General features: G+C 48.1%; 1 protein-coding gene across 2 annotated transcripts in view; it reads right to left on the bottom strand.

The window, feature by feature from the left end:
• PAIP1 (poly(A) binding protein interacting protein 1) overlaps positions 1 to 23,842 on the bottom strand; it is a 54,035-nt gene extending 30,193 nt beyond the window's left edge. For both annotated transcript variants that reach the window (XM_075588909.1, XM_075588919.1), the window contains exon 1: positions 23,531 to 23,842. In XM_075588909.1, coding sequence (XP_075445024.1) covers positions 23,531 to 23,768 — 238 coding nt within the window. In that variant the 5' untranslated portion in view covers positions 23,769 to 23,842. The remainder of the gene's footprint in view (positions 1 to 23,530) is intronic.
• Positions 23,843 to 25,206: the final 1,364 nt, after the last annotated feature.

The raw sequence follows: 25,206 nt of genomic DNA, 5'->3' as shown, positions 1-25,206 counted from the left end.
GGGAAAGTGCCTCGGTCCTACTGGCCGCGAGGGATTCCCACTTTGGCTTTGTTCCCAAAAAACACCAACTGCCATCTATGGTCTAATGTTGGGTGGTTCTGGGTGGTGACGCCAACATACTAACAAAGAGCTACGTTTGTATACTTGTGATACCGCCCACCCAATACTGGGATCATTGACCCAAATTACACACTGCGACTACTAGCCTGACTTTCCTAGTATGTTAGTCACTACACGGAACCACTAGGGGGCCTACCCCAAGAGCCATGCTCTTATACCTTGGATACTGCCCACCCAATCCTGGTGATAACAGAACCTCGCTGGGAGTTACAACCTTACCTTGGTGGGCTATGGTGATAAGGGGACGTTCACCTTTGCAGATGGTCCCAGGTTTCCCAAAACTCACAACCAGTTACACAATGCCTGTACACACATCACAATGATTCTAGCCCAAGCTCTATAACCCTGTAGTCCCTGGGGACACCGGAATCTCCACTTAGAGTCCCAGAGCCTCCAGAAAGCACACAGCAGAGTTACCTTATCACAGTGCACATACAGTAACAACCCTAGTCTAAATCACTGGGGTTTCCACCAACCAGGCTATGAGTGAATCCATCCAAGGTACACGCCCACCCTCTCCTTGGTAATCTCTGACTCAACCAAGGTTTCAGTCCCACTTCAATGACTGGCTTTTCTCCAAGGAATGTTACCGAGGAATTACAGGAGATCAGGAGATTCCAGCCATCTGCCATTTTACAAAATACTTGGTATGGCCCCTAAGCAAATACCACCATATACAGTAAATCAGAAGTTACACCAAAACCACGTGGGCTAACACTCAGTCACGACAATAGAGCGATTATACAAGGATTTAATCTAGCAGGGTACAATACCCGAAATATAACATGCAGTTAGCAACAGCAGAGGAAATGGGAAGGTAGAAGTTCCTTTACCTTACATTATTTCAGTTACAGTCTGTGGATACAGAGGACACAATACTGAATAGTTCAGCACTCCCTATATAAAGAAATCAGATCACTGGTATAGAACCAAAAAGGTAAGATTTAATATATGCACAAATGCATCAAAAAAGCATACAATATCACACATAGAAAACTATAATAACATAAAGGTAGGACCATATACGGGGTGTGTGGGGGAAAAAAGTGGAACAAAACAAAGGGGGGGGGAACAATAACAAAAAGGTGGGTATATAGGTGAGTACAGGGGGGGGCAACGTTTCTGGAAATACCCCTTCGTCAGGTCCGTTCCCCTCAGTCCCAAAAAGGACAAAACGGTACTGCTCTGACCCCAGAACCCACAAGAATACAAATAGGCCCCAAATGAGAAAAAATAAACCCTCCACTAATTCTGATAGCTACAATGGGTAAATCTAAATGAATAAATAAAGACAAATATATCCTCCACTAATCTTAGTGTTCTATACTAGAAAGAGATAAATGTAGCAAGATAAATGCAATATCTAAACATAAGGAACACAGACACAGAGGGTTACTTGGGATTGACACGAGGCAGTGGGGCTCTGCCGGCCCAAAGTCTTCCAAGAGAGACCAACCAGTCAAGGTTTCCCCAGGGAGTCTGAATCTGAAATGGCCAGATAGGGATTTTTTTTTTTTTTTGTTTGTTTTTTAAAAATATACTTGCCTATTATGGTTTTTTTTGGACGAATCAGAAACGTTCTAATTTTCAGCCAATCCCAGGAATGGCCCACATCTAACTGAAATTTGAAAAGAAGAGGGAATCTAGCGCTGAAGGGGTTACCAACTACAGTGACTTCTGCTGAACTTTAGAGAGCTTCAAAGGACTTAATCTCAGCAGGAGGCAGGCAGCAAATGGTAGAAGCTACCTGGTATACAGTATAGATCTTTGGTAGGTTGGTAATTTGAGCGGAGCGCTGTGTGTCTCGTGAACATGAAAGAAAAAAATATATAATGGTGCAGATAGTATAAACAAATGAAGTCTCAAGATAACTCTGCAATGGTGTTACTCACAATTGACAATGTCAATATAAGGCGTATCAGAGACACTTCTCTCTCTGATAGGAGCCCTTTAATGGATACCCCCTCAGAGTGGTGTCTTGATAACGTGTCAGGAAGCTTGTTGGTGGTCAGGGTTTTACTCCCAAGGTTTGTATAAAAAAGAGAGAGAGAACGCACAATAGTACAGTATGGTCTAAATAGTGTATTAGCAGCAATGAATAGACATATGCATGATGCACTCACATTTCCAATATGTTTTACGTTCGAGGGAGAGGACTGCTGGTTGTAGAGAGTGCCGGTATCTTCAGGAGCGGCAGAGCACTTCCGCGTGTGTCACATGTGTCCGCGTCACGTCCTGTGACGTCTCGGGTTGGGGCGGAAGAAGCTGCCCTGCGTGTCCGTCTCCGTGCCAGCACCTAGCTCCAATGATCTCTCCAGCTCAGTCACCTCCCACAGTAGCCTACTGTGACCATACTGTACTATTGTGCGTTCTCTCTCTCTTTTTTATACAAACCTTGGGAGTAAAACCCTGACCACCAACAAGCTTCCTGACACGTTATCAAGACACCACTCTGAGGGGGTATCCATTAAAGGGCTCCTATCAGAGAGAGAAGTGTCTCTGATACGCCTTATATTGACATTGTCAATTGTGAGTAACACCATTGCAGAGTTATCTTGAGACTTCATTTGTTTAAACTATCTGCACCATTATATATTTTTTTCTTTCATGTTCACGAGACACACAGCGCTCCGCTCAAATTACCAACCTACCAAAGATCTACCTGGACCTGGACAGTCCGTTTAAAGGGTGTAGAGCTGCTTTTTATCTTTATTATTTTTTGTATTTCACATCACCATTGTATTCACTGTTATTGGTGGAGGTCATTTGTCATATCATATGATACATATTTAAAATTTATATATCACTGTCACTGTCACTGTATAGACCATATATTGTTTCATTTTAGTTTAAGAAGCGCCCGGTTTTTATTTTTTGTTTATACAGTATAGAGCCTGTAGGTGGGCAACACTGTAGCCATTCGCCCCATGTGGCGAATTGGCAGGCAAAGTGTGGCGAATTTCTAGTCCAGCCCCACCTTCCCCCTCCAAGAACTGTCATCTGCACTAGCACATATATACAGTGCATTTCCCTCCCTTCCCCCTCCCAGATCTCCGGTCTGTGTCCTGCACAGACACAGTTAGATTGTCGGGGGAGTGTTTCTTCGCAGGGGGTCTGCAGCTGTGCAGACCCCCTGCGGAGAAGCACTCCACCGACAATCTAACTCTCTCACCTTCTCGGCGCCGCGTCTTGAGGGGGTCTGCACTCTGCAGAGGGTCTGGGGGGAATGAAAGAAGCCCACTGGTCAAGCACTTTGGAGGGGAACACAGGAGGACACCGACAGACATCACAGGAGGATTTGGAAGGAATTACTTCATTTCAGTAACTTGCCCAGCTCCGAGTCCAACGGAGACCACGCTTCAGACTAACAGGTGAGTTCCCTCTGCCCTGTCAGGCTGTCTCCCCTCCTGGCTTGCTAAACAGCCGGCACCCCCCTCATCCCCCCACACTGTGTGTGTATATATGTATATTTAGTTGTGTGTGCGTGCGTGTATATGTGTGTGTGTGTGTGTATATGTATATATATGTGTGTGTGTGTGTGTGTGTGTGTGTGTGTGTGTGTGTGTGTGTGTGTGTGTGTGTGTGTGTGTGTGTGTGTGTGTGGCGCACGCACGCACGCACGCACACACACACACACACACACACACACACAGTGTTCGACAAATCACCCAAAAATCTACTCGCCCAACCAAAAAATCTACCTGCCACCTAGTCCCGCCCCCAACTCCGCCCCTAGTCCTACCCCCAACTCCGCCCCTAGTCCCGCCCCCAACCCCGCTTTAAAATAAAATATATAAATAAAATAAATATAATAAATTCCTAGTCAGAACAACATTCATTTTTGACATAAATGTATTTATTGTATTACATAATACTACAATTAGACGTGTGTGTGTCAATGTCAGATCTAGAAATAAAAGCCAGATGTGAATGACTAGTTTCCTGAACCCCTTAACCAGTGTCTGGACGTCGGCACTTCACAGAGAGAGACAGACAGAGAGAGACAGACAGACAGACAGACACACACAGAGAGCGGCACACCCACACACACACAGAGAGAAAGAGAGACACAGAGAAAGAGAGAATGAGAGACACACTGAGAGAATGAGAGACAAAGAGAGAGTGCGACAGAGAGAGCGAAGAAGAGAGTGCGACAGAGACAGGGAGACAGAGACAGGGAGACAGAGACAGGGAGACAGAGACAGGGAGACAGAGAGAGGGAGACAGAGAGAGGGAGACAGAGAGAGGGAGACAGAGAGAGGGAGACAGAGAGAGGGAGACAGAGAGAGGGAGACAGAGAGAGGGAGACAGAGAGAGGGAGACAGAGAGAGGGAGACAGAGAGAGGGAGACAGAGAGAGGGAGACAGAGAGAGGGAGACAGAGAGAGGGAGACAGAGAGAGGGAGACAGAGAGAGGGAGACAGAGAGAGGGAGACAGAGAGAGGGAGACAGAGAGAGGGAGACAGAGAGAGGGAGACAGAGAGAGGGAGACAGAGAGAGGGAGACAGAGAGAGGGAGACAGAGAGAGGGAGAGAGAGAGAGGGAGAGAGGGAGAGGGAGAGAGGGAGACAGAGAGAGGGAGACAGAGAGAGGGAGACAGAGAGAGGGAGACAGAGAGAGGGAGACAGAGAGAGGGAGACAGAGAGAGGGAGACAGAGAGAGGGAGACAGAGACAGAGAGAGAGGGAGAGGGAGACAGAGAGGGAGAGGGTGACAGAGAGAGAGAGAGAGAGAGGGAGAGGGTGACAGAGAGAGAGAGGGAGAGGGTGACAGAGAGAGAGAGGGAGAGGGTGACAGAGAGAGAGAGGGAGAGGGTGACAGAGAGAGAGAGGGAGAGGGTGACAGAGAGAGAGAGAGAGAGGGTGACACAGGGAGACGGAGAGGGTGGGTGACACAGGGAGACGGAGAGGGTGGGTGACACAGGGAGAGGGTGACACAGGGAGAGGGTGACACAGGGAGAGGGTGACACAGGGAGAGGGAGGGTGACACAGGGAGAGGTTGACACAGGGAGAGGGAGGGTGACACAGGGAGAGGGAGGGTGACACAGGGAGAGGGAGGGTGACACAGGGAGAGGGAGGGAGAGGGTGACAGAGAGGGAGAGGGTGACAGAGAGAGGGAGAGGGTGACAGAGAGAGGGAGAGGGCGACAGAGAGAGGGAGAGGGCGACACAGGGAGAGGGTGACAGCGAGACGGAGAGGGTGGGTCACACAGGGAGAGGGTGACAGGGAGCGGGACAGGGTGACACAGGGAGAGGGTGACACAGGGAGAGGGAGACACAGGGAGAGGGAGACACAGGGAGAGGGAGACACAGGGAGAGGGAGACACAGGGAGAGGGAGACACAGGGAGAGGGTGACACAGGGAGAGGGAGAGGGTGACACAGGGAGAGGGAGAGGGTGACACAGGGAGAGGGAGAGGGTGACACAGGGAGAGGGTGACACAGGGAGAGGGTGACACAGGGAGAGGGTGACACAGGGAGAGGGAGACACAGGGAGAGGGAGAGGGTGACACAGGGAGAGGGAGAGGGTGACACAGGGAGAGGGAGAGGGTGACACAGGGAGAGGGAGAGGGTGACACAGGGAGAGGGAGAGGGTGACACAGGGAGAGGGAGAGGGTGACACAGGGAGAGGGAGAGGGTGACACAGGGAGAGGGAGAGGGTGACACAGGGAGAGGGAGAGGGTGACACAGGGAGAGGGAGAGGGTGACACAGGGAGAGGGAGAGGGTGACACAGGGAGAGGGAGAGGGTGACACAGGGAGAGGGAGAGGGTGACACAGGGAGAGGGAGAGGGTGACACAGGGAGAGGGAGGGTGACACAGGGAGAGGGAGAGGGTGACACAGGGAGAGGGAGAGGGTGACACAGGGAGAGGGAGAGGGTGACACAGGGAGAGGGAGAGTGACACAGGGAGAGGGAGGGTGACACAGGGAGAGGGAGAGGGTGACACAGGGAGAGGGAGGGTGACACAGGGAGAGGGAGGGTGACACAGGGAGAGGGGGGGTGACACAGGGAGAGGGGGGGTGACACAGGGAGAGGGGGGGTGACACAGGGAGAGGGGGGGTGACACAGGGAGAGGGAGGGTGACACAGGGAGAGGGAGGGTGACACAGGGAGAGGGAGGGTGACACAGGGAGAGGGAGGGTGACACAGGGAGAGGGTAGGTGACACAGGGAGAGGGTGGGTGACACAGGGAGAGGGAGGGTGACACAGGGAGAGGGAGGGTGACACAGGGAAAGGGTGACACAGGGAAAGGGTGACACAGGGAGAGAGAGGGTGACACAGGGAGAGAGGGAGAGGGCGACACAGGGAGAGAGGGAGAGGGCGACACAGGGAGAGAGGGAGAGGGCGACACAGGGAGAGAGGGAGAGGGCGACACAGGGAGAGGGTGACACAGCGAGACGGAGAGGGTGGGTCACACAGGGAGAGGGTGACATGGAGAGGGAGGGTGACATGGAGAGGGAGGGTGACATGGAGAGGGAGGGTGACATGGAGAGGGAGGGTGACATGGAGAGGGAGGGTGACATGGAGAGGGAGGGTGACATGGAGAGGGAGGGTGACATGGAGAGGGAGGGTGACATGGAGAGGGAGGGTGACATGGAGAGGGAGGGTGACATGGAGAGGGAGGGTGACATGGAGAGAGAGGGTGACATGGAGAGGGAGGGTGACATGGAGAGGGAGGGTGACATGGAGAGGGAGGGTGACATGGAGAGGGAGGGTGACATGGAGAGGGAGGGTGACATGGAGAGGGAGGGTGACATGGAGAGGGAGGGTGACATGGTGACACAGGGAGAGGGTGACACAGGGAGAGGGTGACACAGGGAGAGGGTGACAAAGGGAGAGGGTGACACAGGGAGAGGGTGACACAGGGAGAGGGTGACACAGGGAGAGGGTGACACAGGGAGAGGGTGACACAGGGAGAGGGTGACACAGGGAGAGGGTGACACAGGGAGAGGGAGGGTGACACAGGGAGAGGGAGGGTGACACAGGGAGAGGGAGAGGGTGACACAGGGAGAGGGAGAGGGTGACACAGGGAGAGGGAGGGTGACACAGGGAGAGGGAGGGTGACACAGGGAGAGGGAGGGTGACACAGGGAGAGGGAGGGTGACAGGGAGAGGGAGGGTGACACAGGGAGAGGGAGGGTGACACAGGGAGAGGGAGAGGGAGAGAGAGAGGGGGTGACACACTCACAGACACTCACTCTCACTCAAACACACACACACACTCACCTGCACGGCAGTGGGCCCCCCACCCGGCAGGAGGGGTCGCACATGGCAGCGGGGGCAGCACCGGGTGAGGGATTTCCCCTGCTTAGAGCAGGGAGTAGCTCCGGTTAGGGGATTTCCCCTGCTAACATCTGAGCTGGCCATCAGAGCAGGAGAAGAGCAGGGCTGATGGATTGCCCGATTTGGGGGGAGGATGGCCCGATGGGAGGGGGGGGCGGATGGCCCGATGGGAGGGGGGGGGCGGATGGCCCGATGGGAGGGGGGGGCGGATGGCCCGATGGGAGGGGGGGGGCGGATGGCCCGATGGGAGGGGGGGGCGGATGGCCCGATGGGAGGGGGGGGGGGCGGATGGCCCGATGGGAGGGGGGGGGCGGATGGCCTGATGGGAGGGGGGGGCGGATGGCCCGATGGGAGGGGGGGGGGGGGATGGCCCGATGGGAGGGGGGGGCGGATGGCCCGATGGGAGGGGGGGGCGGATGGCCCGATGGGAGGGGGGGGCGGATGGCCCGATGGGAGGGGGGGGCGGATGGCCCGATGGGAGGGGGGGGGAGGATGGCCCGATGGGAGGGGGGGGAGGATGGCCCGATGGGAGGGGGGGGAGGATGGCCCGATGGGTGGGAGGGGGGGGGGCGACAGATGGCCCGATGGGAGGGAGAGGAGGATGGCCCGATGGGAGGGGGGGGAGGATGGCCCGATGGGAGGGGGGGGAGGATGGCCCGATGGGTGGGAGGGGGGGGGGGCGACAGATGGCCCGATGGGAGGGAGGGGGGGGGGGCGACAGATGGCCCGATGGGAGGGAGGGGGGGGCGACAGATGGCCCGATGGGAGGGAGGGGGGGGGGGGGCGACAGATGGCCCTGCAGGGGCTTGAGGCAGACAGGCATGGAAGGGGCTGGCTGCCGGAAGGGGGAGGAGTGGAAGCGCTGAGGAGGGAGGCCACTGCTCAGAGAGCCGGCGGCGGGGTAATCTCCCTCAACAACATGAACCCGCCTCCGGCTTATTTATTTTTTTCTCCAGCGCGAGCGCGGGAAAAGCAGCAGCGCGAGCGCGGGATATTTAAAAAACACATGTGCTGCTTGGGCCAATATTTACTCGCCCGGGGGTTAAATCCACACGCCCCGGGCGAGTAAATGTATATAATTGTCGAACACTGTGTATATATATATATATATATATATATATATATATGTATATATATATATATATGTATATGTGTGTATATATATATATATGTGTATGTGTATATATGTATATATGTACACACACACACATATATATAATATATACACACACACACGCACTGTTTTAAATTTTTGCATGGTGTGGCTATTTTCACTTATAATTCGCCACACCTGTGGCTACATTGAAAAATAGGTTGCCCACCCCTGGTATAGAGGAACCACAGGGGCCATCTAGTATAGGGGAGGGTATCCAATATATCACATCTGTACCCTATTGTAATGCTAAATATCATGAAAATGTAAGGGACCTGACTTGGCTTAACTTTTTTTAAAAATTTTTAAGGGAGCCCTGGCCCTGGCCTCCATCACAAGGAGAATATTATGCAAGATCATTATCAATCGAGAGAGAGACCTGGCTCCGCGATGCCAGGAACCACCCGATTCCACCCATAGTGGAGAGAACAATAATGGGTTGACGTGGGCAGCAAGAAGAACAGAAATCATAACGAAAGCAGCGGTCAGCAGAACAGGGACAGGAAGAGCCCGCAGGACGAAAGAGACCGAGTGAAGAAGAGTAATTAGTAAATACCGGAGATTTTTGCGATTAGAGGTCAGAACCTCGCAACGCAGTGGACATATGCCGATATGACTATAACTGACCAACTAAATGCCTTTGCAAGAGAAAAAGACAAAATGTAGTAGTGTCTGACAGTTCTTTCTGTTGGACAGTTTGGATTAGAGATAATTAAGAGCGGACTATGTTTTTCTAGATTAATTTATGAAGAGGTCTATGGTAGTGCTGTGATTTTATAACAGACTTATTTTTGTGCCCGGCTTCGTCCTGGGAATGTAATATTGAATACATCTCACTGCCCCCCGTCCCCCCCACCCCGCTGCTGGATGTAGTGCGGGGTGAGATGTGTGTGTGTCTCCCCCCATTGCCGGAACGTGTCCCCCCTCCCCCCACTTGCGGCACATATCATCCCCCCCCCCCCCCCCGTTGGTACATCTCCCCTCGCTGGTGGCAAATGTTCCCGGCCCCCCTACCGGCACATCTCCCCCCCCACATCTGACAACACACACACAATCCAGGCAAGGACACAACCCCTCCCTTAGTAGCCACTGCCCCCCACCCCTGCTCTAACAGATTTGCTGGACAGCCGAGGGAAACTTAGAGTATCCATAATTTGGGAGGCGAGTCACATAGGAAGCTCAAAATAGATGTGTTGACCTACAAATCCACAGCAGAATGTCCAGTGAAAGTTTTGTTGTGCTACATGTTGCCGTTTGAGATTTTGATGCTTCGGACATACAAACAAACGGAATCCAACTTAGAATTATAGTATAGCTGTATTATGGATAATAAATTAAGGGTTCAATGTTGCCTTAACATTAAGTTTGAGGGATAAGGTAAGAAATTATGTATATGTACTAGAAAGGGCTTAATTAAGTAAAATAACCGCAATGAAAAAAAAAAAGAGTGGATAGAAGAATGATTTCGCTGCTCCCCTCCCCCCCTCCCCTCCCCTGTGGACCAGGGATGGCTGGACCGCCCAGGCCTGCACACTCCCCTCCTATATCTCCACACCAGGACTGGTGTGAGCACGTGGCTCTGTCTGCTATTGATCTGAGTAGCGGAGCCACCCATTTCGAGAGAATAGGTTAGGAGGTCTCGAGAAATGGGGGATTAAAAGGCTGATCCCAATTTTTGGTTAATTGTGTATTTGTGTGTGTGTTTTTATGTATTTTTGACTGTTTCTTTTTCTATAACAAGTCAACTGTCGCAGGGAGAAATTATCCAAAAGTTTACTTGGCAGATGAGGCTCTGTTCTGGGGCCCCTACTCTTCTCAGTGTTCATCAATGATCTTCCCACAGCTTGTAAGGAAGCCTCAATACACATGTATGCAGATGACACAATCCTATATGCACACAGCCATAGCCTCTCTGACCTTCAACACATACTTCAGTCTGACTTTTGGGAAATCCAGTTTTCGAGTCTCAAAAACAAACTGTTTTTAAACCCTGACAAGACTGTAACAATGGTATTTGGGACCAAGACTACATTTTTAAAGCTTCCAGCGACTGAGCTCCAGATTAGAACCAACGCCAACACCATCCTAACCCCTGTCACTAGTTTTAAATACCTGGGCATATGGTTTGACTCCCACTTAACATTCGTGATGCACATTGATACCCAGACAACCAAAACCTATGCCAAACTAGGGGTACTTTGCAGGAACAAATCCTCCCTAAGTCTCCTGGTCAGAAAGCGTATCGCACAGCAGATGCTAATGCCAATTATTGACTATGGAGACATAGTATATGGCTCGGCACCTCAAACCCACCTTAGCAAACTTGACACCCTCTACAATTCAATTTGTCATTTTGTTCTCCAATGCAACTATAACACACATCACTGCGAAATGCTCAAAGAACTAGATTGGTCATCACTCGAGTCTAGGCGCAAAGTTCACCTTTCCTGTCTTGCCTTCAAATTCTTTATGGGCAAGCTACCCAGCTACCTGAACAAGCTCCTCACCCCTACCACATGCAGCACTTATCACCTGAGATCAGACTCCAAAAGACTGTTCATGGTCCCAAGGCTCAAAGTATGCGGCCGCTCCTCCTTCTCTTACCGTGCACCCCAAAACTGGAACAACCTACCAGAGACTCACATTCACAACCAGTTTAAGTTCTTTCAAATCTAAGGCTGTCTCACACTTTAACCTGGTCTGTAACGGTTTCATTCGCCCATAATATATATTTTCTTTAACTGTGCACGCAATGTCTTGTATATAATGTATACCCTGCTCATTTATGTAACCATGTATTATTTGTCTTAACTCTGTGCCCAGGACATACTTGAAAACGAGAGGTAACACTCAATGTATTACTTCATGGTAAAATATTTTATAAATAAATGAGGTGGCTCTAAAGAAGGTAGAGTTTGGAGTAAGAAAAAAAAAAACCAAGGTTGGTTGCTAACCGTCACTACGAACCCAAACATCACAACAAACATGACATATAGGATAGGCACTCTGAAAGTAACGGGGCTACACTTTAGGTTTTAATTAGGGTGTTTCTCTTGATATCATGAATAAAATGTATTTATTTTGAGCTCTATCCTGAGAGAGTGCATCTGATGGGATTCTTCTCCTTGTTTCTCAGTGTATACCTTTATCCCTGATAGCACCACTTCCAGTCTCCACTCTCATACCACAGTGGCTGAGCGGGGTCACCCCACCTTTTTCTCTCCCCTCCCGTATTAAAGATTACTCACACCCACGATAGCTACTCTAGAAAATATTATCTTTTTATAGACCAGATTAATGTGAGTAAAATGCGGAAAGTCAATATTGGTAATATTGCATGATCAGACCACGCACCAATAACTCTAGAAATTGATTTGGGCGGGGAGTCTATACAGAAAGTTGAGTGGACATGGAGATTGAACAAGTGTTTACTGAAAAATAGTAATGCAGTATTAGTGATTAAGGATGCTCTTAAAAAACTATTTCGCAGAAAATAATGTAGGGAATACAGCTGAACCCCATTATAGCGCGGTCCTCGTGGTCCTCAGAATGAGACCGCATTATAACCGGGATCGTGTAAATTTTGGCGCAAGGACTTACCGGCATCTGCATTTCTCTCCTCTCTGTCTCTCTTCTCCCTGCCGTAGACATTATGTGGACCCCGAGCACCACGTTATAACGGGGTTCAGCTGTATATAGCATAACATTGATACTTTCCATTGTCAATGGGGCCTACTCACTAAGCGACGCAAACTGCTCTTTTAGTGCAAAATTGGAGCACGCAAATCTTATGTTGAATGATTCTTTGGAGTGCACAGAAATGGATTGCGCTAGACGTACTGTTCAAGATGTTATTAGTATATACCAGGCGTGGGCCAGTCCAGTTCTTAAGAGCCACCAGTGGGTCAGGTTTTCAGGATATCCCTGCTTCAACACAGGTGGCTCAATCAATAAGCCTTTGACTGCAGCACCTGTGCTGAAGGAGGGATAGCCTGAAAACCCGACCTGTTGGTAGCTCTTGAGGATTGGAGTTGGACACCCTTAGTATACAAGTGACCTCTAAGTTGAACTTGGTATAAACCCTAAAAAATCACTTTATACTGTGAGCTCACAATTAAGTTCTGTATTAACCAAAATACATTTGACACAGCACAGTTTCATTACACACTGTAGATTAACAAAGTGTATTATCCCAAAATGGCTATTATAAATCATATTAGACTAATCATTTGTATTTATTAACGATAGATAGATAGATAGATAGATAGATAGATAGATAGATAGATAGATAGATAGATAGATAGATAGATATAATACTGAGTTAAGTTATGGTGAGTAAAAAATGTGACAAAAACCCTCCACAGGAAAGCAAATATGCAAATACAACTGTATGCTCATATATAGTGTTAATAAATACAAATGATTAGTCTAATATGATTTTTTTTTTTTTTAAGTGATTTTACTATAGTTTAATATATGCTTAAAATTGGCATCACTAAAAAGACATTTCAGGCATTCTTTTGTCAAATTTGGCATACATTTTGACAAATGGTATGCCCTGTGTACAATGCATAATTGAGTCTCCTGCAATGCAGCAGATTTTCTTGCCTTGGTAATGCCATCTAGTAAAATATCAGCAATATCCAGATCAGGGAAATCTGAGCTCCACTTAACAATGTCCTTAAAAAGGTGCAATCCCCCATAGTCTGCGAGTTGAATTTCTTAGGAGCCTCAGAATTGGGAAAGGTTTGTCAGTCAAGTGTTTTCTTTACACTGATCCCAATCTGTCCTTATCAGAGAGACAATAAGGTTAAGAGGAGGGGGGGGGCTCTGGCTGTACAAACACTTGCTGATCACACAGTGACATCACACACAAGGGAAGCAGCCAGAAGAAATCAAACTCCTCCCAAGTCTAACTTTAAACAATAAATTAAACATACTTAAAAGGTGTTAGATTGGCATGAAAAATGTATTAATTATCCACATGAGACCCATTTAACAGGTCACTGGAATTAGCTTACCTTGATCCTAGGTGGGATTGCCCCTTTAATCGCATCTTAATTAAAACAAATTAGATTTGTTATTTGCCCTGTCCACATCATCTACTGCAGTCCCCCCCAAAATGTCTGTTCATCCACTCACACACAGGCTGGAAGTGACGGACATCATGCTGTCTGGAGGAGGATGGTGGCTGTGGCATGGAGTTTGGGCTTGCCCTCCGAAGCGGTGGCCCATACCAACAGCCGCCACATTAACGCTCACTCTGCTCCAGCAAATGCTGTACACATCCATCACCTCATCTCTACTCTTTCTCCAACAACTATTGTAATCACGGAAACCTGGTTAAATGACTTTTATAACACCGCCCTGCACAGAATCATCCCTCAAGGCCATCAGGACTCGGAGGAGGCGTAGCCTGGGCTTAAAGAAAACATTAAATGTACAGTCACTAGGAGTAAAAATGTTCTTTTTAAACATGTTAGCATTAAAATTCAACTAGATAAAATGTCCAGCGGGACATTTAAAGATTGTGGCCAGAGTGGCCTGTCTAGGCAGCGTGGCGCTCCCACGCGGGACATTTAAATATGGATATGGATGGAGATATATAGATATATATTCCCACTCCATTGGACACATTGATATGATGCACGTAAAATATAGAAAATATGTACTGTATATTCAATCTAAGGAAAAAAACAAGCCAATTGAGATCTCCTTGCTTCCAATGAGAACTTGGATCAGGTGATGTTTGTGATATTGCAGGGCGAGATAAAGAGGCTACAGTGTACCGATATTACTCACTAATCTCTGCCTTCTGCTTCTTCCCTACTGGTCAAGTGTATAACATTGTTAGCGAGAGAAAAAGGTTTTATGTCCAAGACTGCACAAGTGATACCGCCCAAGCACTAGCCAGCTAACATACACAAGCAAAGTTATTCTTCAGAACACATGAAAACAAAACTGCACAAACCGGGTGTGATCTCCTATTACGATCATGGTTTCTCTTCTGCATCCCATCTCCTCCTTTCACTTCCCTATCTATTCCCTCTCTCGCCACACAAAACAAGTCATGAGTAAAAAAGTGACAAAAAACGTTCCTCGTACAGCAAATACATGCTCATTTGCATGTCATCACCCACAATCCCTGGCTGCAGTATAAGCATTGTATGCCCGAGAGACTATGGTGAAAGGTAGGGTCGTGTACCTGTCAGAGGTGCACATAAGAGCTTGCTTTATTTATTCTCTCTCTATCCAATATTTGACCCCCCCCAAACTTTAGTCACATGAACACCACCCCCCCCCCGTCCCTCCGAACTTGGTAATTTATCCACTTCATGTTACAAAAATAAATAATGTATTACAGGATTCAAGCAGGGGGTCTCTGGAGCTGAACGTGTTCATTTCAGCTTTGGGGTCCACCTGCTTCCTGACATTCTTACCTCCTATCGGTGTTTAAATGTCCCGCGGGCTAGTAGGAAGCCGTGAATTAATCTCTCGCGGCTTCCAATTGGCCCGCGTGACCTGGACCGTTAAACTTGCAAGATACAGGCACCCCCTACGGTGGTTAGTATCTCTGGAAGCAGGGGGTCCATGGTGCTGAAATCAATGCAGTTTAGCTCCAGAGACCCCCTGCTTCAATCCTGAAACAAAATTTAAAAAAATGAAGCCTGCATCGCTTCTGTAAGGATATCTTTGTTCCCCACCTCCTTTAAAGACCATACCCCCTTTTTGTACCTTTCCTGAACTCAATCTTCTCCTAAAGATCATGTATTCCTCTCTGTGTACACACACACTATGCCCTTCCCCTGCCTCCTCCACTGACATGCATTTTAAATACTTACAAGTTTAATGATATTGGAACAAATGCAGCCTGCATTTATTATACAAAAAAAAAAAAAAAAAGCTCAGAATTTGGACCATGCTGTTGTGCAGCGGTGGTCAACTCCAGTCCTCAAGCCCCCCCCCCCCCAAGGTCAGGTTTTTAGGATATCCCTGCTTCAGCACAGTTGGCTCAATCAGTCCCTGCTTCAACACAGGTGGCTCAATCAGAGGCTCAGTCTTTGACTGAGGCTCTGATTGAGCCACCTGTGCTGAAGCTGGGATATCCGGAAAACCTGACCTGTTGGGGATGGGGGATGGGGGGGGGGCGGGGGAGAGGAGTGAGGACTGAAGTTGAGCACCCTTGTTGTATGTAGTTCATGTAAAAATGTCAGTGTTTATTAACAGTCTCCTTTAAAGGACATCAGCAATAACATGTTCTTATGACAGCTAACCAATATATAGTAAATGGTTTACTAATGCAACCGATTTTGTGACCAACCGGAGTTTTTTGCGGAAAAAGCATTAGAAATAGGAGTTTGACCGTTTCCTTTTCACAGACCACTCCAATGGCAGCAACAATGTGAAATATCAGTGTGCGCTTAGACCATTTGGGAAACAGCGATCATAACCTGGGCTTACGCGAAATACATTATCAAAAAAACATTATATTGGTTCTAAGAAGACTTTAAAAACTTTAAAACGGCAGATTTTAATAAACTGATGAATAATCTACAAGGAAAACATTGGGATGATGTTTTTGGAGGAAAAAAATGTGGAAGATAAATGGGTAGTCTTTAAAACATTGTTAGAAAAGCAGTGTATACCCTTAGATAATAAATGTAAAAGAAACAAGTATAGACCAATCCGGCTAAATAAACAGATTGGGGAGGAAATAGAAAGGAAGAGAAAGGCATTTAGATTCTTAAAGTCAGAAGGCATCATATCCGAATTATAAGGAATATAACAAAAGTGCAAGATGGGAAGGTACATTATTGGTGATAAAGAAAAGGCGCAGGTTTTAAATTAATGCTTTGCCTCTGAGTTTTCCAAGAAGTCAATTGCACACATATTGCAACAAGAGGAATCCGCAAACTCTATTTTAACTAATATTTCTTTAGCTGGGGAAGAAATGCATAGGCAGCTTGATAAGATGAGAGTAACTAGAGCACCTGGCCCCAGGCATGCACCCAAGTGTTCTTAAGGAGCTAAAGTCAATAACAGCCAAACCATTACATTTAATATTCAATTACTCCATTTCCACAGGCTCTTAAGGTTGGAGGAAAACAAAGCAACAAAGGAAAGGGTCCTTTGCAAGCAAGGGCAGTTAAAATGTGGAATTCGTTATCCATGGAGACTGTGGAGGCAGACACAATAGGTATCTTCAAAAAAAGATTGAACATCTTTTTTTTAGAACGGAAAAGTATACAGCGATATACCGAATAAGTAAACATGAGAAGTATGCTGATCCAGGGAAAAATCTGATTGCCAATATTTGGAGTTGGGAAGGAATTTATTTTTCCCTTCTGAGATACTGGATGATGTTTCACTGTTGTTGATTTCTTCCTCTGGATCAATATACTGTTAATACATATAGGTCTTTTTTTCAACCTCATCTACTATACAACATCACTTGTTCAACAAGTATAATATATGGGGGGGGGGGGGTTAAATAGAAGACTTGTGTCTAAAAAAAAAAAAAAAAATGGCATGTCACCAATCAGCTTGAGCACTGACCTGCTGAACACAATACCACAATACCAATAAGGCTGCACATGAAAACCACATGAAAAGATGTTTTGGAGATTTCAGGAACTACAGGAACTACAAGCAATACAGTTTGAGAACCAATTAGAACAGGGGTGCGCACGGGATTTTCTAAGGGGGGGGGAGGCGCGGCAGTTGCTCTTCCCTCAGGCATGTAAATTAAATGCCGGGGGAGGCGTGAGGGTGGCCTCTGCAACTTCCCTTGCCTGCTCTCAGCTAGCTCTTCGGTGACGTTGACATTGTGACGTCAGGACGCACAGCCCGAGAGCAGGTAAGGAGGGTGGGGGGCGCGCAGGCAATGGGGACCGCAGACAGGCGGGCGCGAACTGAAAAATGTGCGCACCCCTGAATTAGAAGACAACTCACTAGATTCTTGTATTAAGAGCCACCACAAACTCAACGTATCCACGTTTAGAAAAATCAAAAACACCTGCAATACCAAGTCACAACTACTGTGACAAAGGGGGGAAAGGAAACGATGAACCCATTCACTGCAGGAGAAGCCCACAATACCCGCCCCTCCCCCAGAACCATGTGTCAAATAAGAGTCTGCGTCCTTTCCCAGGGTGACATACACAACAGATTTCACAATTGCAACAATACATTTTCATCTGTTGACATATGATTCCAAGATGTGTCATGGCTATTTTTAAAGATGAACATCAACATATTTCTTGTGACTAGTTTAAAGCAACAGTTAGCTCTCTTTTTTTAATGTTATTACTTGAATGGAAGGTCACAGAACGAAAACATGCCATTTTCTCAGGGACCCACTGATTTCCAAGATACATACTGGCGAAAGTTGCAGTCCACTTCCATGAAACAAACAAAATGGCTTCCTATTGGCCTATGTAATGCAGAGGATTTAAAAACCAAGAGGAACCTGTGGTATCTTTACCGGTAAGTATGTCAGAGCCCAGGGAATCCCCAGAGCTGAAAATAACATGGTTCGTCTGAGGCCTCCCATGCTGGAAATAAATACATTGGGATGTGGGAGGTGGGGGTGTTGCTGCTTTAAGACCTAACACAACAGGTCAAAGCTGTGATTCATTTCACATAAAGAGAATGCAAAGAGACTGCGATTGTTACTTAAATAACTGATAGGAGAGAGAAATGGCAGAGCACAACCGGAATCATCCAAACAAGAGAATTAAGGAAGAAAGTGCGTTATCCAAAAAAAGATTTAATAGTCATGGAAGGAAAAAAGGCAAGGCATTACCCTACCAACATGTTTCGTGCTACACAGAGCTTGCCTTGATAAAGTGCTCTGTGTAGCACCATGTAGCTACCATGTTGGTAGGGTAATGCCTTGCCTTTTTTCCTTCCATGACTATTAAATCTTTTTTTGGATAACGCACTTTCTTCCTTAATTCTCTTTTTTGGGTGATTTCGGTTGTGCTCTGCCATTTCTCTCTTCTATCTGCATCCATCTCCAAGGACTGAGGCACACCCAGGAGGTCTGGTGGGATCAACGTGGACGCTGCAGCGGATTCGTGAGTTTTCCTGCTTGCTACATGGTCATATCATTATTCCACAAAGGGATTAGGGTACTGTTTATTGGGTGATAATTAGACTTTGGGTTCCTGGACAATGAGTTCCATCTATGGTGGTTTACCAACTAGGATACCACACCCAGTACCCCCCCCCCCCCCCAACCACCACACAATCAACAATACATCCCATACCTCATATAGGATTCATCATTTTCATAATATTATTACCATAGCTGTATACAGTCCTCAGCACCACGCATTATTCTTCTGGACTTAAATAACTGAACAGAACCAACAGTAGTGAGATTTTGTAGGAGGAATCACGGCGACTGATGCCATTAGTTAGAAATAAATACTGGTATAAAGAAGAAAAGGATGAGTGATAATAAATCAGTATTTTTTTTTTTTTACAGTTCAATGTAACATGTAAGACTACAGCAAAAGAAAATGAATCACAGTGCTTAACAAATGGTAAGAAACACTTGCCCCAGTGAGCTTACAACATGTGTGTGGAGTAAACAATACAGATAAGAAGCCAGAAGACATAAAATGATCTACAACATGCAAAGCACCGATAATGGGCAAAAAAAATATGATTTACAGAGCACTTGAAATATTCACTTCAGAATGTACATTTTACACATCTCAGGCCCGCCACGCACAATGTGAGAGCTTAAAGCTGCTGCCCGCACGGAGCACTGGTTTCTATGCATATTTATTTTACAGCGAAGATCTCTTCTTGCCCTTTCAGTGGATATTTATAGCTTTCAAATCCGATACTTTGTTCAGAAGATATGAGCAGTGGAAATATTACAGGGTTAATTCTATACACACTGAAGCAGCTGGTCAACACAAAATCCCCACTGAATTCAAAGGGGATTTTCAACAGAAAAATGCTGCTTTGGTGTACATAGGATAAGACGCTAAGGGAGGGGTGGGCAACTCCAGTCCCCAAGGGCCACCAACATGTCAGGTTTTAAGGATATCCCTGCTTCAACACAGGTGGTGCAGTCGAAGACTGAGCCACCTGTGCTGAAGCAGGAATATCCTGAAAACCTGACCTGGAGGTGGCCCTTGATGACTGGAGTAGTCCACCCCTGCGCTAAGGAGCAGTTTCTACATACTGCAGATTTTCGGCAGAAAATGACAGAACAGCCATTCCAGAGTACTGTATATGAAATTTAACAAGACGAGGGGGAGCACAAGACGAGATGGAGGGGGAGAGCAAGACGAAATATGGGGGGGGGGGGAAGTACATATACTAAATGCATATTATTTCTTGTTGCCTGTTAAATGAATGAGGCATAATGCCATCTGTGACTCAGTGCATTTAAAAACGAAGGTTCCCTTAGTATCATGCAAGAAAATTGTGGGTGCACAAGTGAAAAACTAACACACGTACACACACACCTTATTTGTGTCAGTCAGACATTCACCACCTTTTCAGTAGAGTGTGAACGTCAGACAGCCACAGAAATATATTCATACCCATTTGCTAATTGGAGAATTAGCAAGGAGCGCAGAATGTGGAACGAGGGGCCAGACACCTTCAAAAAACTATTTAACAAAACAGAATGAGGTGAACTCAGACCTGCCCCTATAAACAGAATGTATCAGTAATACTGCATCATTCAGTACCTTTATGGAGTACGCAGCTAGGAATAGAATCTGCCTTACATTTATAGAAAACAAATACTGCCTAAAGGTAAGGACAATTCTCCTCCTAGCTGCATACTTCATTAAGGGAGGAGCTCAGGGTTTGTGTATTTGTTTTCCTAGGTACCTGAGGCTGCCTGATCTAGAGGGAGGTGGCAATTCAGGAGTGATCACATGATGCGAGCAGGCCCGGCTGCTGGAAACATAAGTAGAGGGGTCTTTCTTTTAGTTTTTATCAGACTGGCCACTACAGAAGCCGCCAGCCAATCTACCCTTAAAAAAACAGGCAAGCCCTTGTGACTTACTTGCCACCTAGTTAGGGCACTGTATAGGTTAAAATATACATTTTAAATGGATGCAAAGCAAAAAAAAGTGACCCACTCCGAGTGCTCCTTTGCATGTTATTACCCAGAGTCCCTAGCTGCAGTGGAAGCATTGCATGCGGAGTGATTATGGGAAAGCCAGGTTTCGGGTCTTGTAAGGCTGCGGCCATGCTGCTGCGACACGCGATTGGCGCGCTCACTTTAATGGAATCAAAGTAGCATGACCACGTTGACACTGCGCACGCTCATGCACATACACTTAAAGCTAGGCGCTTAGGGAGACAGGGAAAATTAATTTTCAAGCGCGCTGAAGGGTCACAGGGTCACAGGGTCACAGGGTCACCCCTCCCCCGCCCCACTTGCAAAATTCAGCGGGACAGTCGAGCGCTCATGCTTGGAGAGTTGGTGACGTCACAGCTCAAGCATGAGCGCGCTCAGCGGATGTGTGGCCGCAGCCTATTAGGCCTCAATTATACCAAAAACGGCAAAGCGATCCGGTGACGTCATCGTAGCCGTGCTACAAGTGCACATGCAGGCAGAGATTTGTAGCGCTACTGCAGGGAGACATGCACAGTTCTTCACTTCCTGATTTGTTGAAGATGCACTGTGATTGGCCATGCAAATCACGTGATACGGCCGTAATGTGAAAAAAAAAGTCTCAAATCTCCTCGAGAGACAAGCACTCTGCAGTACGTAGCGCCGCTTACGTCGCGCTTGGTATGTGCACTCTTCATGGTTTGTTTCATTTGTTTTTCATGTGCGCTACGTCACCAGATTGCTTTGCAGCTCTGCAGTTCTTGGTATAATTGAGACCTAAGGCCGCGCTTATAGTCCTTGCTACGGCGACGCTGACGTCACGCTGCGGTCGCTGAAAAATCAAATGTAATTGACTTCCAGCGATCAAGCCGTTGCTCCGTCGCATCGCTCCTACTATAAGCACACGCGACGGATTCAATACATCTGTTTTGACGCGACGTCGCGTCGCCGGACTGAAAGCGCGGCCTAAGGCGGAGATTATGGTGCAGGTTACATTAACGGCGACGCGACCGGTGACGACAACCGTCGCCGTGGCAAAAGTTGTAATTTAATTTTTGCAATGTCACTGACTGCAAGGGGTGGTGACGTCAGGTAGAGGCTATGTGATTGGCTTATTGCAGTCACGTGGTGCGGTCGTCGCGGCAAAGATTACAATTCATTGATATCCGCGATTTTGGTCTGTGAGACGGATTACATCTACTTGCTTTGGCGCTGTGCGCCGTCGCTGGCACTATAAGCGCTGCCTAAGGCATGTGAATATGCTCAGAAGATTTTTTTGGTTTTGTCATTGCTTTCCCTCAGAGTAATTGAAATAAAATGCAAGTACACCGTATTTCTGCCTTACAGGAGATTTTACATGCATGGGAATTCCAGGACACACACAGCGTGACTCATTTCCCTCTGTTAATTCTTCATCACATGATCTGTCTCAATACCAAAACGACAGATAGATTTAAGATTCACCAAAACGCAAGGCTGTCGCCCTGAGCCATGGCTAGGAGGAACAAAATGGAGGCTGCTTTGCAGGGAGAGAAGCAAGGTTGTATACTCTAGGTTTAAAAGTAAGTGATAGCAGGAAATCATACTTGAAAAAAGCTTTGGATTAGGGCAGCAGCAGTGGTGTAATTGTAGGGATGAAACCGTTTCAGATATCTAATGATGAATGACGGGGCAATTGGAGGCAACACGCAGTTGATGTGCGCTGTACTTGGTAATAAGACGACAGGGCAGTTACAAGTTTGTAATGCTAAATGTCAAGGTAGTCACTATAATAGTGGTGACAGGGTTAGTAACAGGTGTGCAGTTCTGTCATAGGGAGTGAGCCATGATGGGACCATTGTGTGTAATGTATGATGGGCAATTCCAAGTGTGTTATACTAGGAATGTGATGGGTCAATAAGATTTGATGGGGCCGTTACAGTTTTGTAATGCTACATGTCAGCCAGGGCAGTAACAAGGGGGTAATGGTGGGTGCCAGGTGTGTAATATTGGTTAATGTAGCACTAAAATGATGGGGCAGTTACAGGTGTGCCATGCTAAGTGATAGGGTAGTTTTAGGTGCATAGTGGTGATGGGGGCAATATATTATGGAGCAGATGCAAAATCAGATGGGCAGTCAGACGTTTGTAATGAGGGGGCAGTAAAAGAATACAGAAGTGAATGGGGCAGCTACGGTGGGGCAGCTACGGTGGGGGTGGCGAGGCAGTTACGGTGTGCACGGCTGGGCAGCGGGGCAGATACTAGCAGGTCATGCCAGTGGCGGGGCAGACACTGGCAGGTCATGCCAGTGGCGGGGCAGACACTGCCAGGTCATGCCAGTGGCGGGGCAGATATTGCCAGGTCATGCCAGTGGCGGGGCAGTTACTTGCAGGTCATGCCAGTGGCGGGGCAGTTACTGGCAGGTCATGCCAGTGGCGGGGCAGACACTGGCAGGTCATGCCAGTGGCGGGGCAGACACTGGCAGGTCATGCCAGTGGCGGGGCAGACACTGGCAGGTCATGCCAGTGGCGGGGCAGACACTGCCAGGTCATGCCAGTGGCGGGGCAGATATTGCCAGGTCATGCCAGTGGCGGGGCAGTTACTTGCAGGTCATGCCAGTGGCGGGGCAGTTACTGGCAGGTCATGCCAGTGGCGGGGCAGACACTGGCAGGTCATGCCAGTGGCGGGGCAGTTACTGGCAGGTCATGCCAGTGGCGGGGCAGACACTGGCAGGTCATGCCAGTGGCGGGGCAGTTACTGGCAGGTCATGCCAGTGGCGGGGCAGACACTGGCAGGTCATGCCAGTGGCGGGGCAGTTACTGGCAGGTCATGCCAGTGGCGGGGCAGTTACTGGCAGGTCATGCCAGTGGTGGGGCAGTGATAGGTGACGTGACCCCTCCCCCGGTACCTGCTGCAGTCTCTCCTCCCCCCGGAGGGCCGCTGCGGGGCGGTCTGAGCGGCTCTTGGCTCCCGGCCTTCTGTACCGGGTGAGACGCGTCCTCCTGCGCGCCGCTCTGGGCCCTGAAGCCTGGGATCCTCCCGCTATCCGCTCCCCGGCCTCTGCCGCCTACCCCGGGCCCCAGGTTCACCAACCCACGGCCCCTCCCCCTGCCCGCTCCGGGGGCCCGGTCGAAGCCGTCGGACATAACGCTGTTATCGCGGTGTCTGCGCTGCGCTCGGTGCTCGAGGATCCGCCCCCCGGACCCCAAACACAGCGATAACCCCGCCCACTGTCACCTGCCACCACAGAGCGCGGGGAAGAGCGGCGGCAAGAAGGCAGATCCGACAGCGTCACCAGTGGCCAGGAGGACCCGCACACTCACGGCACAGCACCTTACAGGGAGGTGTTTAATTATGGGGTGTTTATGTATAAACACAGGATAGCATTACCTACGCCTGTCAAACCCCAGACTAACATTATATTATGCTATGTATTCACTCACGATGACTTATGTATCACTATGTATTTCTGTACAAGCAAAAGGGGGCTACTGCTGATATATGTAAAGAAAATCCATTGCACCAATTTTATTTGAAAAAAAAATAAAGATTGCACAGTCTAATAACAAAAATACTGATTTTTTTTCTCTAAGCGGAATCTTTTTTTAATACTCGCATCCTTGGTTCATTAACCCCTTCGGTGCCTGAGGGTCCTGCAACACTTCGCATGTCCTTCTGTCACAGAAACGGTTGAAAGAATTTGCAACCTACATCACATCTACTGCACTGTATCTATTTAAGCAAAGATGGGTGGGTAGCCGTGTTGGTCCTTTTCCCCATGTAGCAACAAAGAATGGAGAGGGAGTAGCTGGTATGATACATTTTATTGGACCAACAAGTAGTTGATGCAGATGCAGTATGGTACAAGCTGTCCCAGGGTCCTTCTTAATCTTCCTGTGCTGGTTGGTTCTGGAAAGTATTGCACCGATCTCCAAGACAGAATAATATGGTGTGAGTCAGAGGAATGGTTGAAACCCCTTAAACAAGGTTTGTGGAACCCCTGCAAACGTACCCGGTGTAATATATGTAACACCTTTCCCCCCCCTATCGCAGATAGGGACCATGTGGGGAAATCTACACTTATGTTACCTGGTGTGGTGCGTTACCTGATAGGCTCACAGAAGACCTGAACCTCCGCCACTGGGAGCCTGGGGTTACCTGATTCGTCGTACACAGCGCCTCCACCTGTAAGGGTTCCCACCTGAGTGGGATGGTCCTCTTACAGGAACCACAATAATAAAACATGCACACAGTGTATGCTAATAACTGTTTACTATTGTAACTACTAATAATAACTCCGGTACCTGTACCACGCAGAATAATGTGTATACACCCACACATGGACGTGCACTGGGTGCACACATCAACATAGGTATTCCCCAAAGTACCTTATGTCCAAACCCCACCCACGTGTGATGGAGATAGCGCTATCCCTGGACGTGTTGGTGCACTCTTTATAGATACCTGCCCGGGCTCCAGCCACGGGTGCCGCTATACACTGAAGTGGATCCACCTGATCCGACGTGATGTCCTCCTACGCGTGGGGTGACTTCCAGCGTGGATAATATCACCGCAGCTCCGCAC

This window comes from Ascaphus truei, chromosome 1, assembly GCF_040206685.1.
Source record: "Ascaphus truei isolate aAscTru1 chromosome 1, aAscTru1.hap1, whole genome shotgun sequence".
Lineage (NCBI taxonomy): Eukaryota > Metazoa > Chordata > Amphibia > Anura > Ascaphidae > Ascaphus > Ascaphus truei.
This window is presented reverse-complemented; position numbering and strand designations above follow the sequence as displayed.